This window comes from Convolutriloba macropyga, chromosome 9 (assembly GCF_964194025.1).
Source record: "Convolutriloba macropyga chromosome 9, txConMacr16.3, whole genome shotgun sequence".
NCBI lineage: Eukaryota > Metazoa > Xenacoelomorpha > Acoela > Convolutidae > Convolutriloba > Convolutriloba macropyga.
This window is the reverse complement of record NC_134476.1, coordinates 24,354,538-24,373,937: the sequence shown is the minus strand read 5'-3', so window position 1 is coordinate 24,373,937 and position 19,400 is coordinate 24,354,538. Positions and strand designations below refer to the sequence as shown.

Genomic DNA, 19,400 nt, shown 5'->3' with positions numbered 1-19,400 from the left:
CCAAGCCAAGTGCTCTTAAGTGATTTTTGCAACAAGTTTGAAAAATCTGTAAAATTAATATTTCCAATTAATTACAGCTGTAAGTGAAAGTGACCATTTTACATTAATTGAAGTTCTTGACATTGTATACATTCTAAATTATTCCGTGAAGGAAGAAACTCCTGCTGAAAATTGTGAATCGGATATTGAACATCAGATAATGCCTTTGAAGTGAATGCGTGATGACATAACATAGAATGAGAGTTATAATTAAAATAGTTTAATCTACACCTCATCATTTAATTTACTAAAAATTTCATCGGTCAATATCATGGCGAGATCAATACTTGATTTGGTTACAAAGATCACGAACTACATCCACACAAAATGGATCATAATATCAGAAAATTGAATCAAACTTGAATCAAACAAATTTCTATAATTATTATGAATTGCTCCCAGAGAGTTCAGTGAAATTTGGGTCTTGCTTATTACTCTACCACCCCCCCTGAAATGAAATGAATGTAAGGCTTACAATATACTAGTTACAGTGATGCTGGCGGGGGAGTCAACTGTCAGCCATACTGCTCTATTTCCCTAAGGGGCAACAGGCATTACAAAATGTTTGGAAAACCTCTTTCAAAGACTATTCATAAAACAATATGATAAAAAAACTTACACTTTTGCCGTGAGAGGTAGGTGATCAATGTAAGTGAATGTGTGACGAGTCTGAACAAAAATGATCAAATTTTAGGTGCCTAAGTTTTGATAGAATGTATACTTACTGCACTTAAAAGCTTTTCATCAAAGCTTATCAAAAATTGAACAGTGATTTGACATCCAGAATATTCTTGAAAATTCATTCAGCTCATTTTCTCCCATCGCACCCCCCCCCCCCCCCTCAAGAATATAATCAATCTCCTTTTCTAAGCTTACGGAGGCAAAAATAATTCATAGTGATATGTGGGATTTGCAGTTTTTGAAGTTTTAAGATTCAAATTAGATGGCCAAAATTTCAGAATTTCATGAATATGCATGCAAAAGTGAAGTTTGATCAAAACCAGAAACACTGCAATAATTAATCGGCAATAAAGCCTTTGGGGCCACACAAGCATAAATATCCAAAGAAGCTGAAACAGAATCTCGATTCCATAAACTCCCGAAATTACTCCCTTCGGCTGCTTGTCATCTCGATCGCCTCGCCCTCGAACTCAATCTCGATATTGTCACCCCTTTCAATGACAGTTGGGTTCTGGTACACCTCGTTTCCAACCTCACCCTCTGGTGACCCGACTGAGGCTCGAGTGGACGAAGCCGCCGAAGTACCTCTCGGAGTTCGCGCGGGTGACGAGAACCTGTATAGCAATAGCAAAGATACCATGTTTAGGCTTCGACTTACGAAAAGACTCAAAAAGTCTAATGGTGGGGCTGGCGGGGGAGGGGGGGGGGGTAATTTTGGCCAAACTTACACAGTCGAGCACTCTGTTAAACTCGAGCAAAAACATTTTCATGGGCAACTTGGGGAGGCGAGGCCTAATTCTGGGATTTTTCCTTTGCGTGGTGTGCAATATTTAAATGATGTTTAGACGCTACTTCTATTGTATTTAAGTTGCAATTCGGGCAAATGAATTTTTATAGTTTAGGTGACTCCGATTAAATCACTGAAAAAATCTGACATTAATCGAGAACCGCAAATCGGGTGGAGATAAAAGCCAGAGTTTCGAAAGGACTTTAGCTCAGCCATGTATCCTTGTTCGAACCACGCATGTACAGATTTTAAAATGCCAGACCTCTGTAGTTCCAGATTCTATAACGCCGCGTTTTCTATTTATAGTTGATGATTTTGAAGCTTTTTGATCTTGAAAGTACCTGCCTGAAATAAATAAGCGATTAATGCGGTGATACGGTGAAAAACGATATTTCTCCGAACTTTAACCGGTGATATCACGTAATTTCACCGCATATGCCAAATTGATAGTAATTTTACGCTTAAGACTACGTAAGTTTTGAGCTGGAAAATCAACAGCTTTTTCCGGCTTATGAGAACCCTACCAGATCATACGTAATGGTGCAAGATCGTAAATGATAACTTTCCTTGTTCAACTAAGGTGTATCACTATTTCTGGCCCCGAAATTGCACCTCTGTATGCACTTGTAATTCACACCAATTCGGATGGTTATAGTTTAGGATTGTCTGGCTCATCTTTTGTCGATGAAGATATTCAGTTTTGTTCATTTGACCGATTTTGACGACCACTGAATTGTTTTCACATCCCAGTCGGAAGTAAGCAATGATGTATCAATTTTGAACTCATGATGACATAAACTGCATCAGCTTATTGATTTTCCCCCTTCATACCCATAAATAAACGACTCATTGTTTCGACCCACGTTGGTGAAGGCGAGGAACTACATGCTCAAATTGGTTTTTCTTTGCTTTAGTCATTTTTGGCCCATCGATATATTCATCTTAGACAGTTGTCAATGATATCATTAGAAAGCCTGTACAGCGTAGAATATTCAACCAGAAAGATTTTTTAGAATTTTTTTTCTTACCAGCAGTTAGGGTTTAAAATTTTGTCAACATTAAAAATATTTGTTGTTTTTATTCACGTTTTCCGTAATTTTTGCCCATTTTTTAAAAGAATTTGGTAAACTTGTCATCATTAGTAATATTGGTTTTGCGTATAAGCACATTAGAGGTTTGCTGACTCGTTTGATCTGACAATTTCGGCTCAAAACTGTTTACTGAATTTTCCCAAAATGGCTTCAAATATGTCTCGTCAGCCCACTATGTTCAAGTTTGTCGGATTTAGAGACCTAAAAACTGCTTCCAAAATTTTAAGTGAATTCAAAAGAGCGCTACATTTACATTCACTTTCTAAACGAGCGTTCTGGAATAAAAGTTTTGCCGGTTTTTTTGTAACCAAAAACGATCCTTGTTCAAAATGAATTATTTTTTGATAATTAAGTTATCTCTTTAGGCTACAATTGGAACAAATAATTGTTGTTAAGTAGTATGCATCAATATCAAGGATAGTTTTGTTTCATCGTAGTTTTCATAGTCAAAACTGCTATAACTCTATTCTATTGGGAAGATGTATTTTAAAACTATTTTAGAATGTTTTATATTTTTTCCAGGATCACTACACATTAGAACATTTTATTCTCAAAGTTCAACTATTGAAAAGTAATATTTGCTTCAAAACGAGACCCCGCGCTCTTATATAAAATTTTCAGAGATAATTTCATGTTTTTTGGCTTCCACAAGAAGCTTTTGTAAATTTCAAGTTTATTCTCGTATTTTGCCCGCACTTGATATCTTTTTTTTGCTTTCTTATGATTGAACTTTAAAATTAAAGATCCAGTTGACTTCCCTAAAGAATATAAGTGAACCTATACAATGCTTTCAAGCAACACCTAATGGCACTTATGTATTCAAAAAAACTGTGTTAATAAAATTGAAGTTAAATTTCGACTTTGCTGATTATATTTCGATTCCGTCCACTTGTAGCTGAGTCTCAGTAACACCAGGTTGCATCTTCGTTCTGGAGAACAAAATCTTAATCGTCCTAGCGGCTATATTTTTGGTTTAAGGTTATCATGGCTTCGATAACACGAGTTTTTATAGAAAAAGTTATGACTTTTAGAAAATGGCTCATTTTTCAAGTCGCATCTTGTTGTCTTGTCAGATGATCATCTTAAAAGCAGGTCACATTTGGTTTTGACGCAACTAATAACATAGATTATTTTTCTGCAAAATGTAAAAGAACTTGTTTATGATATTTTTGTCTTTCTGTTTTTCAGTCTTATCGCATATTCTTGAGAAAACGTCAGGTCTCTTTGAATTCCTCTGGAGACATAAAAGAAAGCTTTTAATTGTTCCAGTTGATAGCCTCTCGTATTAATGCCCTTGAAATTAATTTTTGAAAACTGATATACTTTTTGTTCCTTTTTCTTCATTTTGAAAACTTTTCACTCAGGCTCATCAGTGGTATGTCTCATCCACTTTCTGTTGAAGCGAACATTAATCCTTGTATTTATTTTATGTTGCAGCCGAAGATTTTATAGCTTCGAAACTTTGGCGTTTCATAAAACTTTTGACCACTTTATTGTCATATAAAACATTGACGCCGGTCAATTAGCTTTCAGTATCAGAGCAGTCGAACATGGAATTAAAGAATAGCATAGGGATAATTGGATGATTTTGTCGCTTTATTTAGCAGTCGTATGTATGACAAATTCTGAACAAAAACAGATTTCAATTGCTTCCCATGGTAGTAGAAAATATCATATGTTATACTTTAAGTTGATAGCTAAGTGTTGTATTGAATTCGAAATTGAAGGATTTCAAAGTAAACCAGTTTTTTTCAGATTTTACCCTTTTGTTTTTTTTCTCGAAATTTTATCATCAAGGACAGGTCCCATAAGTTTTATGTTGACCTACAAGTTATTTGCACTTTTATCTTAACTTTTTGCAATTTTTCTGTCGCTTTATCGCAGGTTATTTGAATTTTACCTGACGCTTTATCTAATGTTATTCGGACCTTTGTATGGTTATATCTTATGCCGTTTTCACTTCGTTATTAAATATTTGTATAAAAAACAGGATGATGATTTTTGTTCGCAGTTACATGCAACATATCAAAATCAAACTCAAATTGATGCTAAAGAAGTTTTTGTTGAGTTGAAAGTATTCCTAGAGAGACATTACCAACAATGTTTGCAAAGAAAACTATTAGGTCCGTCTTAAATTGATTTAAAAATTAGTTTTAAAAATTTGTTTTCAAAATGTAAAAGAATTTTTCATCGAAAAACTGAATGTCATATACAAATGGCATACCTAGCCCTAATGTTTTCCGGAAGGCCTGTTTTTCTTCCAGAAGTAGCTGGTTTATAAACAGAGCTCTTCTGTATAGAGGAAACTGGCTTCAAGTTGTTTTTTGTGTTCAGTGTTGTTTGAGAAAATCTATATTTGAAAACAACATGCTTTAACTGCCCAATCTGGCTATTTCTTTGAGATCTACTCAGACATTACGCGATAGAGGAGAGGTAAACAACTGAAAAAAGGAAATGTTTCATGATTCTAGACCTGAAAAAAATTCTCATATGATACAATTTTACCTCCTGAAATACGTACAGCGTTTCAAACCCTAGAACCAATTAAACAAAAATGTGTGAAATGTGGTGACAATGGGTAAGTTTCTTGTCCAAAATAATGCTAACATGTTTGATGATACCTTATTTTTGAATCATTTGAGTTTCAATAAGAACTGTCTGCTTTTTTGAGAGTTCGCGAAATCTAATCTCAAAAATTTTTCATAGTTCAACTTCAAGGAATCGTAATTAAAAAAAATTTTCAATAATTTTTTCATACAAAAATTAATGCCGGTCAATCAGCTTTCAAAATCAGAGCAGTCGAACAAACAATGGATGTAAAGAATAGCTAAGGGTTAAAAGAGTTTTTTGCAGTTTAACTGCTTTGTTTATTTTTGATTGTCTTCATCGCATTTTGTAGTCGTACAAATAACACATTCTGGTTATTAACAGGTCTCAATTGCTTTCTATGCTAGTACAAAATAACAAGTGTTACATTTTCAGTTGATTTTGGAAATAAAAATTTCAAAAGATTTTGATATCAAAAGATTTTGAAATTAAAAATTTTGAAATTAAAAGACTAGTTCATCAAGAACAGTTCCCATACATTTAGCGGAGACCTAAAAGTTGTTTGCACTTTTAACTTCGCTTTTTGCATCTTATCTGACGCTTTATATAATGCTATTAAGATTTTTATCTGGTTCTATCTGATGCCATTTTCATTTTGTTATTAAATGTTTGTAAAAAACGAATCTGAAATACGCAGAGCAATTCAAACCCTTGAACCTTATTAACACAAATCTGTTTAATTTGTTGTTAATAAGTAAATTTTTTGGTCCAAATTAATGCCAACATTTTTGGTCTCATCTGTTTATTGAATCATATGAGATCATCAAGAATTTTTTGCTCTATTGAGATTTCGCAAAAAATGATTAGATAAATTTTTCAAAGTTTAATTTCGAGAAATCGTAGGAGAAGAATCATCACCAGAATTTATCGATTCTTCTTGTTTTTGTGTTCAGTATTTTTTGTGTTCATGTTGTTTTTTCTGTTAATTGTTATTTGAGAAAATCTATAATTGAGAACAACAGGCTTTAACTGCCCAATCTGCCCATTTCTCTGAGATTTACTCTGACATTACGCGATGGAGGAGGGGATAACAAGTGAAAAATGGAACTGTTCTGTGATTCTACATCTAGAAAAAATTCACATATGATACGGTTTTACCTCCTGAAAAACGTACAGCGTTTCAAACCCTAGAACCAATTGAACAGAAATGTGTGAAATGTGGTGTCAATGGGTAAGTTTATTGTCCAAAAAATGCTAACATGTTTGATGACACCTGATTTTTGAATCATTTGAGTTTCAATAAGAAGTTTCTGCTTTTTTGAGAGTTCACAAAATCTAATATTAAAATTTTTCATAGTTCAACTTCAAGGAATCGGAATAAAATGAAAATTTTGAATATTTTTTCCATACAAAACATTAATGCCGTTCAATCAACTTTCAAAATCAGAGCAGTCAAACAAATACAAAGGATTTAAAGAATAGCTTAGGGATAAAAGAGTTTTTTTGCCGTTTAACTGCTTTGTTTATTTTTAATTGCTTTCCTCGCATTTTGTAGTCGTACATATCACATATTCTGGTTAAAAACAGGTCTCAATTGCTTTCTATGATAGTACAAAATAACAAGTGTTAGATTTTCAGTTGATTTTGAAATTAAAAATTTCGAAAGATTTTGATATCAAAAGATTTTGAAATTAAAAATTCTGAAATTAAAAGACTAGTTCATCAAGGACAGTTCCCATAAGTTTTATGGAGACCTAAAAGTTGTTTGCAGTTTTAAATTCGCTTTTTGCATTTTATCTGACGCTTTATAAAATGCTATTAAGATTTTTATCTAGTTCTATCTGATGCCATTTTCATTTTGTTAGTAAATGTTTTTAAAACAAGTGTCTGAAATACGCAGAGCATTTCAAACCCTTGAACCTTATTAACAAAAATCTGTTTAATTTGTTGTTATAAGTAAATTTTTGGTCCAAATTAATGCCAACATTTTTGGTCTTATCTGTTTAATGAATCATATGAGATCGTCACGAATTATTTGCTCCATTGAGAGTTCGCAAAAAATAAGATAATTTTTTCAAAGATTAATTTCAAGAAATCGTAGGAGAAGAATCGTCACCAGAATTTATCAATTCTTCTTGTTTTTGTGTTCAGTTTTTTTGGTGTTCATGTTGTTTTTTCTGTTCAGTGTTGTTTGAGAAAATCTATAATTTAGAACAACAGGCTTTAACTGCCCAATCTTCCTATTTCTCTGAGATTTACTCAGACATTACGCGATAGAGGAGAGGAAAACAACTGAAAGATGGAACTGCTCTATGATTCTATATCTGAAAAAATTTACATATGATACGGTTTTATCTCCTGAAAAACGTACAGCGTTTCAAACCCTAGAACCAATTAAACAATAATGTGTTAATTGTGGTGTCAATGGGTAAGTTTCTTGTCCAAAATAATGCTAACATGTTTGATGATACCTTATTTTTGAATCATTTGAGTTTCAATAAGAACTATCTGCTTTTTTGAGAGTGCGCAAAATCTAATAAAAAAATTTTTCATAGTTCAACTTCAAGGAATCGTAATAAAAAAAATTTTGAATATTTTTTTCATACAAAATATTAATGCCGGTCAATCAGCTTTCAAAGTCAGAGCATTCAAACAAATACAATGGATTTAAAGGATAGCTAAGGAATAAAAAATTTTTTTGCAGTTGAACTGATTTGTTTATTTTTGATTGTTTTCCTCGCATTTTTTAGTGGTTCATATATTATACTCTGGATCAATACAGGTCTCAATTGCTTTCTATGCTAGTACAAAATAACAAGTGTAATATTTTCCATTGATTTTGAAGTTAAAAATTTCAAAAGATTTGATATCAAAAGTTTTTGGAATTAAAAATTTTGAAATTAAAAGAGTAGTTCATCAAGGACAGTTCCCAGAAGTTTTATGGAGACCTAAAAGTTATTTGCACTTTAAACTTCACTTTTTGCATTTTATCTGACGCTTAATAAATTGCTATTAAGATTTTTATCTGGTTCTATCTGCTGCCATTTTCTTTTTGTTATTAAATGTTTTTTAAAAAACGTATCTGAATTATGTAGAGCGATTCAAACCCTTGAACCTTATTAACAAAAATCTGTTTAATTTGTTGTTAATAATTAAAATTTTGGTCCAAATTATTGCCAACATTTTTGGTCCCGTCTGATTATTGAATCAAATGATATCATCAAGAATTGTTTGGTTTGTTCTATTGAGAGTTCGCAAAAAAAATGATAAGATATTTTTTTCATAGTTTATTTTCAAGAAATCGTAGGAGAAGAATCGTCACCAGAATTTATCAATTCTTCTTAATTTTGTGTTCAGTTTTTTTGGTGTTCATGTTGTTTTTTCTCTTCAGTGTTGTTTAAGAAAATCTATAATTTAGAACAACAGGCTTTAACTGCCCAATCTTCCTATTTCTCTGAGATTTACTCAGACATTACGCGATAGAGGAGAGGAACACAACTGAAAAATGGAACTGTTCTGTGATCCTACATCTGAAAAAATTCACATATGATACGGTTTTATCTCCTGAAAAACGTACAGCGTTTCAAACCCTAGAACCAATTAAACAAAAATGTGTTACCTGTGGTGTCAATGGGTACCATGTTTGATGATACCTTATTTTTGAATCATTTAAATTTGAATAAGAAATGTCTGCTTTTTGAGAGTTCGCAAAATCTAATGACAAAATTTTTTCATAGTTCAACTTCAAGGAATCGTAATAAAAAGAAAATTTTGAATATTTTTTTCATGCAAAATATTAATGCCGGTCAATCAGCTTTCAATATCAGAAAAATAAAAAAAATACAAAGGACTTAAAGAATAGCTAAGGGTTAAAGCAGTTTTTTGCAGTTTAACTGATTTTTTTATTTTTAATTGTTTTTCTCGCTTTTTGTAGCCGTACATATATTATACTCTGGGAAAAAACAGGTCTCAATTGCTTTCTATGCTAGTACAGAATAACAAGTGTTATATTTTCAATTGATTTTGAAATTAAAATTTTCAAAAGATTTTGATATCAAAAGATTTTGAAATTAAAAATTTTGAAATTAAAAGACTAGTTCATCAAGGACAGTTCCCATAAGTTTTATGGAGACCTAAAAGTTATTTGCACTTTTAACTTCACTTTTTGCATCTTATCTGACGCTTTATAAATTGCTATTAAGATTTTTATCTGGTTCTATCTGATGCCATTTTCATTTTGTTATTAAATTTTTTTTAAAAAAAAACGTATCTGAAATGTGTAGAGCAATTCAAACCCTTGAACCTTAATAACAAAAATCTGTTTAAATTGTTGTTAATAGGTAAATTTTTGGTCCAAATTATTGCCAACATTTTTGGTCTCGTCTGATTATTGAATCATATGATATGATCAAAAATTGTTTGGTTTGTTCTATTGAGAGTTCGCAAAAAAATGATAAGATAATTTTTTCATAGTTTAATTTCAAGAAATGGTAGGAGAAGAACCGTCACCAGAACTTATCAATTCTTCTTGTTTTTGTGTTCAGTTTTTTTTGGTGTTCTTGTTGTTTTTTCTGTTCAGTGATGTTTGAGAAAATCTATAATTTAGAACAACAGGCTTTAACTGCCCAATCTGCTTATTTGTCTGAGATTTGCTCAGACATTACGAGATAGAGGAGAGAAAAACAACTGAAAAATGGGACTGTTCTGTGATTCTACATCTGAAAAAAAATCACATATGATACGGTTTTATCTCCTGAAAAACGTACAGCGTTTCAAACCCTAGAACCAATTAAACAAAAAAATGTGTTAAATGTGGTCTCAATGGGTAAGTTTCTTGTCCAAAATAATGCTAACATGTTTGATGATACCTTATTTTTGAATCATTTGAGTTTCAATAAGAACTGTCCGCTCTTTTGAGAGTTCGCAAAATCTAATCAGTAAATTTTTTCATAGTTCAACTTCAAGGAAATGTAATAAAAAGAAAATTATGAAAATTTTTTACAAACAAAATATTAAAGCCGGTCAATGAGCTTTCAAAATCAGAGCAGTCAAACAAATACAATGGATTTAAAGAATAGCTAAGGGCTAAAATATTTTTTGCAGTTTAACTGCTTTGTTTATTTTTGATTGTTTTCCTCGCATTTTTTAGTCGTACATATATTATACTCAGGATAAAAACAGGTCTGAATTGCTTTCTATGCTAGTACAAAATAACAAGTGTTATATTTTCAGTTGATTTTGAAGTTAAAAATTTCAAAAGATTTTGATATCAAAAGATTTTGAAATTGAAAATTTTGAAATTAAAAGATTAGTTCATCAAGGACAATTTCATAAGTTTTATGGAGACCTAAAAGTTATTTGCACTTTTAACTTCGCTTTTTGCATTTTATCTGACGCTTTATAAAATGCTATTAAAATTTTTATCTGGTTCTATCTGATGCCATTTTCTTTTTGTTATTATATGTTTAAAAAAACGTATCTGAAATATGTAGAGCGACTCCAGCCCTTGAACCTTATTAACAAAAATCTGTTTAATTTGTTGTTAATAATTAAAATTTTGGTCCAAATTATTGCCAACATTTTTGGTCTCGTCTGATCATTGAATCAAATGATATCATCAAGAATTGTTTGGTTTGTTCTATTGAGAGTTCGCAAAAAAATGATAAGATAATCTTTTCATAGTTTAATTTCAAGAAATCGTAGGGGAAGAATCGTCACCAGAATTTATCATTTCTTCTTGTTTTTGTGTTCAGTTTTTTTTGGTGTTCATGTTGTTTTTTTCTGTTCAGTGTTGTTTGAGAGAATCTATAATTTAGAACAACAGGCTTTAACTGGCCAGTCTGCCTATTTCTCTGAGATTTACTCAGACATTACGCGATAGAGGAGAGAAAAACAATTGAAAAATGGAACTGTTCTATGATTCTACATCTGAAAAAAATTTACATATGATACGGTTTTATCTCCTGAAAAACGTACAGCGTATCAAACCCTAGAACCATATAAACAAAAATGTAATACCTGTGGTGTCAATGGGTACCATGTTTGATGATACCTTATTTTTGAATCATTTAAGTATCAATAACAAATGTCTGCTTTTTTGAGAGTTCGCAAAGTCTAATGAGAAAATTTTTTCATAGTTCAACTTCAAGGAATCGTAATAAAAAGAAATTTTTGAATATTTTTTTCATACAAAATATTAATGCCGGTCAATCAGCTTTCAATATCAGAACAGTCGAAAAAATACAATGGACTTAAAGAAAAGCTAAGGGTTAAAACACTTTTTTGCAGTTTAACTGATTTTCTTATTTTTGATTGTTTTTCTCGCTTTTTGTAGCCGTACATATATAATACTCTGGAAAAAACAGGTCTCAATTGCTTTCTATGCTAGTACAAAATAACAAGTGTAATATTTTCAATTGATTTTGAAATTAAAAATTTCAAAAGATTTTGATAGCAAAAGATTTTGAAATTAAAAATTTTGAAATTAAAAGGCTAGTTCATCAAGGTCAGTTCCCATAAGTTTCATGGAGACCTAAAAGTTATTTGCACTTTTAACTTCGCTTTTTGCATCTTATCTGACGCTTTATAAATTGCTATTAAGATTTTTATCTGGTTCTATCTGATGCCATTTTCATTTTGTTATTAAATGTTTTTTTAAAAAACGTATCTGAAATATGTAGAGCAATTCAAACCCTTGAACCTTAATAACAAAAATCTGTTTAATTTGTTGTTAATAAGTAAATTTTTGGTCCAAAATATTGCCAACATTTTTGGTCTCGTCTGATTATTGAATCATATGATATCATCAAGAATTGTTTGGTTTGTTCTATTGAGAGTTCACAAAAAAATGATAAGATAATCTTTTCATAGTTTAATTTCAAGAAATCGTAGGAGAAGAATCGTCACCAGAATTTATCATTTCTTCTTGTTTTTGTGTTCAGTTTTTTTCGGTGTTCATGTTGTTTTTTTTTCTGTTCAGTGTTGTTTGAGAAAATCTATAATTTAGAACAACAGGCTTTAACTGCCCAATCTGCCTGTTTCTCTGAGATTTACTCAGACATTAGGCGATAGAGCAGAGAAAAACAACTGAAAAATGGAACTGTTCTGTGATTCTACATCTGAAAAAAGTTTACATATGATACGGTTTTATCTCCTGAAAAACGTACAGCGTTTCAAACCCTAGAACCCATTAAACAAAAATGTGTTAAATGTGGTGTCAATGGGTAAGTGTCTTGTCCAAAATAGTGCTAACATGTTTGATGATACCTTATTTTCGAATCATTTGAGTTTCAAAAAGAACTGTCTGCTTTTTTGAGAGTTCGCAAAATCTAATAAATAATTTTTTTCATAATTCAACTTCAAGGAATCGTAATAAAAAGAAATTTTTGAAAACTTTTTACATACAAAGTATTAATGCCGGTCAATGAGCTCTCAAAATCAGAGCAGTCAAACAAATACAATGGATTTAAAGAATAGCTAAGGGTTCAAAGATTTTGTGCAGTTTAACTGTTTTGTTTATTTTTGATTGTTTTCCTCGCATTTTTAGTCGTACATATATTATACTCTGAATAAAAACAGGTCTCAATTGCTTTCTATGCTACTACAAAATAACAAGTGTTATATTTTCAGTTGATTTTGAAGTTAAAAATTTCAAAAGATTTTGATATCAAAAGATTTCGAAATTGAAAATTTTGAAATTAAAAGACTAGTTCATCAAGGACAGTTTCATAAGTTTTATGGAGACCTAAAAGTTATTTGCACTTTTAACTTCGCTTTTTTTCATTTTATCTGACGCTTTATAAAATGCTATTAAAATTTTTATCTGGTTTTATCTGATGCCATTTTGTTTTTGTTATTAAATGTTTTTAAAAAAACGTATCTGAAATATGTAGAGCGATTCAAACCCTTGAACCTTATTAACAAAAATCTGTTTAATTTGTTGTTAATAATTAAATTTTTGGTCCAAAATATTGCCAACATTTTTGGTCTCGTCTGATTATTGAATCATATGATATCATCAAGAATTGTTTGGTTTGTTCTATTGAGAGTTCGCAAAAAAATGATAAGATAATCTTTTCATAGTTTAATTTCAAGAAATCGTAGGGGAAGAATCGTCACCAGAATTTATCATTTCTTCTTGTTTTTGTGTTCAGTTTTTTTTGGTGTTCATGTTGTTTTTTTCTGTTCAGTGTTGTTTGAGAGAATCTATAATTTAGAACAACAGGCTTTAACTGGCCAGTCTGCCTATTTCTCTGAGATTTACTCAGACATTACGCGATAGAGGAGAGAAAAACAATTGAAAAATGGAACTGTTCTATGATTCTACATCTGAAAAAAATTTACATATGATACGGTTTTATCTCCTGAAAAACGTACAGCGTATCAAACCCTAGAACCATATAAACAAAAATGTAATACCTGTGGTGTCAATGGGTACCATGTTTGATGATACCTTATTTTTGAATCATTTAAGTATCAATAACAAATGTCTGCTTTTTTGAGAGTTCGCAAAGTCTAATGACAAAATTTTTTCATAGTTCAACTTCAAGGAATCGTAATAAAAAGAAATTTTTGAATATTTTTTTCATACAAAATATTAATGCCGGTCAATCAGCTTTCAATATCAGAACAGTCGAAAAAATACAATGGACTTAAAGAAAAGCTAAGGGTTAAAACACTTTTTTGCAGTTTAACTGATTTTCTTATTTTTGATTGTTTTTCTCGCTTTTTGTAGCCGTACATATATAATACTCTGGAAAAAACAGGTCTCAATTGCTTTCTATGCTAGTACAAAATAACAAGTGTAATATTTTCAATTGATTTCGAAATTAAAAATTTCAAAAGATTTTGATAGCAAAAGATTTTGAAATTAAAAATTTTGAAATTAAAAGGCTAGTTCATCAAGGTCAGTTCCCATAAGTTTCATGGAGACCTAAAAGTTATTTGCACTTTTAACTTCGCTTTTTGCATCTTATCTGACGCTTTATAAATTGCTATTAAGATTTTTATCTGGTTCTATCTGATGCCATTTTCATTTTGTTATTAAATGTTTTTTTAAAAAACGTATCTGAAATATGTAGAGCAATTCAAACCCTTGAACCTAAATAACAAAAATCTGTTTAATTTGTTGCTAATAAGTAAATTTTTGGTCCAAAATATTGCCAACATTTTTGGTCTCGTCTGATTATTGAATCATATGATATCATCAAGAATTGTTTGGTTTGTTCTATTGAGAGTTCACAAAAAAATGATAAGATAATCTTTTCATAGTTTAATTTCAAGAAATCGTAGGAGAAGAATCGTCACCAGAATTTATCATTTCTTCTTGTTTTTGTGTTCAGTTTTTTTTTGGTGTTCATGTTGTTTTTTTTTCTGTTCAGTGTTGTTTGAGAAAATCTATAATTTAGAACAACAGGCTTTAACTGCCCAATCTGCCTGTTTCTCTGAGATTTACTCAGACATTAGGCGATAGAGCAGAGAAAAACAACTGAAAAATGGAACTGTTCTGTGATTCTACATCTGAAAAAAGTTTACATATGATACGGTTTTATCTCCTGAAAAACGTACAGCGTTTCAAACCCTAGAACCCATTAAACAAAAATGTGTTAAATGTGGTGTCAATGGGTAAGTGTCTTGTCCAAAATAGTGCTAACATGTTTGATGATACCTTATTTTCGAATCATTTGAGTTTCAAAAAGAACTGTCTGCTTTTTTGAGAGTTCGCAAAATCTAATAAATAATTTTTTTCATAATTCAACTTCAAGGAATCGTAATAAAAAGAAATTTTTGAAAACTTTTTACATACAAAGTATTAATGCCGGTCAATGAGCTTTCAAAATCAGAGCAGTCAAACAAATACAATGGATTTAAAGAATAGCTAAGGGTTCAAAGATTTTGTGCAGTTTAACTGTTTTGTTTATTTTTGATTGTTTTCCTCGCATTTTTAGTCGTACATATATTATACTCTGAATAAAAACAGGTCTCAATTGCTTTCTATGCTACTACAAAATAACAAGTGTTATATTTTCAGTTGATTTTGAAGTTAAAAATTTCAAAAGATTTTGATATCAAAAGATTTCGAAATTGAAAATTTTGAAATTAAAAGACTAGTTCATCAAGGACAGTTTCATAAGTTTTATGGAGACCTAAAAGTTATTTGCACTTTTAACTTCGCTTTTTTTCATTTTATCTGACGCTTTATAAAATGCTATTAAAATTTTTATCTGGTTTTATCTGATGCCATTTTGTTTTTGTTATTAAATGTTTTTAAAAAAACGTATCTGAAATATGTAGAGCGATTCAAACCCTTGAACCTTATTAACAAAAATCTGTTTAATTTGTTGTTAATAATTAAAATTTTGGTCCAAATTATTGCCAATATTTTTGGTCTCGTCTGATTATTGAATCATATGATATCATCAAGAATTGTTTGGTTTGTTCTATTGAGAGTTCGCAAAAAATGATAAGATAATTTTTTCATAGTTGAATTTCAAGAAATCATAGGAGAAGAATCGTCACCAGAATTTATCAATTCTTCTAGATTGGGCTCGCAAGTATTATTGTCTTCCCAATATTCGTAAACTGCCGAGGCACGATTCAAGGAACTTAATTTTTGTAATACTGGCAAATGATCAATTGAGTTGAAAGCTTTAGACAGGTCTAGTATAGACAATTAACTGGCTTTTATTCTTTCAATTACATCTAATTCATTGACAAAATTCTTTCATTCGAATGAATAAAGGCGTCCACAGTTAAGTTTTTTCGCGTGCACCACAAAAAATTTTGACTACGCCAGTGTGATAGAAATGGGACTTGACTTCGAAGGATTTTAAACGTCTGCTGTTTTGAGGACAACAGTTACCCGGGTCGCCCATCATACATCTTTCTTTGATTTCATACAAGGTCATATCTGATTTGTATGATTTCCCGGTAATCATACAAGTTTCACACAGAAAAACAACTCAAAGCAACTCCTATCGTAGAAGCTACAACACACACACACACTCAGTATTTTTTGTGATTTGGCGGATATTAACAATTATTCAAATCTAAACATGCAAAAAACACCTCCGCCCAAATTTTTGCAACAATTTTCATGTTCTTCTAGATTTGAGCATCACAGTTGGAAGCAAATTGTCCTGATTAGCCTTGACTTGCGCCCTCGAAACCATCGGAAAACTTTCTTAAGAATCATATATGATTTACTTGATTTTATACAAGAATCATACATGATTTCCTTGAGTTCATACAAGAATCAAACATTATTTCATCAAGTACACAAAATAATCATAAATGATTTCATACACTTTCAGCTGGTAATTGGTGCACAATAACGCCCAATAGTGTCCTATTCCTTTAATTAACGCAAGGATCAGATATGATTTCCTAGGTATCACTCAAGGATCATAGATGATTTCCTAGGTTCCATGCAAGGACCGTACTAGGAAATACGTTATGATTTGTATGACATCATATATTATCCTTGTATGGAACCCGGGAAGTGGCGACCCGGATACATGCATCACATGAGCACAGCTTGAAAAAGATATGAAGATACAGGTCTCGTTATTATTATTAATAGCATGTGTGTGCATATTGAAGCAATCCAAAATCAGCCACATTAAGGTTGGGGTGGGGGCTGAATAGATTGAAAAATTACCTGCGAGTGTTGCTGTTGGGTGGCGTTCCGTCTGGACTGAGCATGATTCCCGAGTCTATCCGGGAGCTGGCAAGGGTGGGTGATTCCGTTTTGGGCCGAGACACAGGTCTGTGTTCTGGACTCATTGGACTGTTTATGAAACTATCAATACCTTCGTAAATTTCCTGCTGTTCGGAGACTAAGTACTTTTTGTACAAGTTGTCAACCTAAAATTTAAAATCTGTACAGATATTAAATTACAGCAAAGTCGATAAATTAATATTTGCAGACTTCTTCAAACTGAAATGGCTGTTGCTCGGACCTCTCAAGTCCTCGGTTACCTGAGCTCATCATATGGATTTTTGATCGTTTTTGAGGTCTGCGAGGAAAAAATATTAAATAGTCAGTGCTTGACTGTTTGTGATAAGAGTCACATTATACTGAGATATGGAGCCGGGAAAGCCTTCCCAGGTTGAGGTCGCAGACCAAAATGACCTCTGACCAAACCATCCGAGACGTGACCTCTGATGATATCTAGACCCTGTAATTTTGTTCTGAAAACACACCGCATGTGATTGACTTGGGCCTGTTTAGAGGTCACTTCCGTCTGGGACCTTGACCGAAGTTTCAAAAACTTGAGATAAACTGATACTGAATGAAATAATAAGAGTAATGTTTGTTAATCACCTGTTCTTTCTCCATGTCTTTAGTAATCACTCCAATTAGGTTGTGTCGTGAGTCGAATATCTGGTGGGTCTTATGATCGAAGTATCCCCCAATGTTGTGCTCCATCAAGTCTGCCCCAAACACTTCCATCGCATAGTTACATCTGATCCCAATTGTCAAATCTATCACCTGTGTTGGAACGACAAAAACAGAAATAAGCATTTATTAATATATTGCTATATTTTTTTTTACGTCAATCACCGAAATTCTGATATTATTGTTTTGTTCGACAAGAAGTGAGGTCCGGATCAAATACATTGGTTTCGCCTATTCTTTTTTATGATTATCAGCCGATTCAAATAGCTCTCAGTAGGCTTTTTCAATGACTTATTTATTTTGCTCTACCTTATACTAATTTATTATTGATGACAGATTAATATTTAGAATTTGATTCAAATTTTGCTGACCTGTTGGCACTCATGCCCTTAATACTTCAAGGGTGTGTTTGAGAAGTTTATTAAAACTATATTGGATAAAGTTCACTTGTTAAAGTTTCTATTGGACAAGGGCAGTTTAAAAGAGCAGACAACAAAATAAGTTCTTATCTTCTTTTTTTCCTAAATAATAAAAGTTGCTAGCTTTCATGACTCCAGCAAAAATTATTCGTACGGCATCTCGTGAAATGAACTGATTCATTCAAGCCATTGCAATATTTGAAGAAAAAACACTTTCAACTGAACTAAATGTGACGACGAATTAGGAATACACAGCAAAAACTACAAAAAAACTACACTTGCATCTAATAAACAATTGGAAATACAAGAAGACCATGATGCGACAAAAAAGAAATGAATTTATTTCAAATAAAATCTTTGAACAGTTTTTGTTAAGACTTCGTAAATTGAATTGAAGAAGGAGTGCCGCAAAGAACTGTCTTGTGTCCCCTACTTGTCAATCTTTACATCAACTCAAAAAGTACTAATTATCAATGCAGCAAGATACATTAAGCAGATCTTAAAACATTATTATGCTCGAATTCTAATTCACAAACCACTAAATCGAAAAATGAATCAAATCTTAAGAACGTTGCTGAAAGTTTTTCTGAACGAACTGTTGCTCAACGTCAAAAATACAATCTTGTAAATTTCAGTAGAACTTTTATTTTTAAAACAAAAACAAAATAATTCTTAATGTCGTTGAACAAAGCCCTGATGAACAACTTCTAGCATCTAATGATAAAGTTGTTGTCACAAATGAAAATCTAAAGCCTTCGTTACTTCTCAATGGTAGCACTATGAAATTAATTATCATACTCAAGAAACATATCAAATAGCCAATCCAGACTAGTTCTGATCGCAACTCAAGACTGCTAACTTCACAACTATAGAGAAAAAAAACAAACCATCCACTGCGCGTCAAATGAATAGGTATCGTTCTATTCAATTTTTTTCCCAAAATTTAGAAAAGACCAAAAAACTTACAACAATCTTCAGTCTCTAGATTTCCAAAAAAAAATGCAACTCCAGAGGGCAGGAGTTCATACTCCATTGCCATGCAAAAACTCAGTTTCCACAGAAAAAAATTAATTTTGAAACAGTACGCTTTGCTAATAAATACAGTAAACTTTTCGCCCTCAAAGCGCAAGCCAAAAAACGCAAAAAAGCAGCATTCATTCATTTCAAAATATAATTTTGAGGTTTAATGGGCTCTACTAAGGTTGTTGTTTGGTCCTAAAAATGAAACTAAATTTATGGTTATTACTAGTTCTGATAATAGTAAAACCAATTGATTAAACTTGACTTCAACACTTTTGTTCAAATAAATAAGTCTCACTGTAAAACATTCGTACAACTTAGTGTTTTCTCTCATTCTCTCTCTCTCTCTCTCTATATATATATATATATATATATATATATATATATAGATATATATATGCATATATATACATACA

General features: G+C 31.5%; 1 protein-coding gene across 1 annotated transcript; it reads right to left on the bottom strand.

The window, feature by feature from the left end:
• Window positions 1–950: 950 nt before the first annotated feature.
• LOC142345278 (uncharacterized) lies at window positions 951–17,659 on the bottom strand. Its single transcript, XM_075397259.1, has 3 exons — window positions 17,471–17,659; window positions 16,805–17,010; window positions 951–1,334 (listed from the first exon to the last, which is right to left on the bottom strand). The coding sequence occupies exons 1-3, from the start codon at window positions 17,597–17,599 to the stop codon at window positions 1,145–1,147; spliced, it is 525 nt and encodes a 174-aa protein (XP_075253374.1). The 5' UTR covers window positions 17,600–17,659; the 3' UTR covers window positions 951–1,144.
• Between the last annotated feature and the right edge of the window lie 1,741 nt (window positions 17,660–19,400).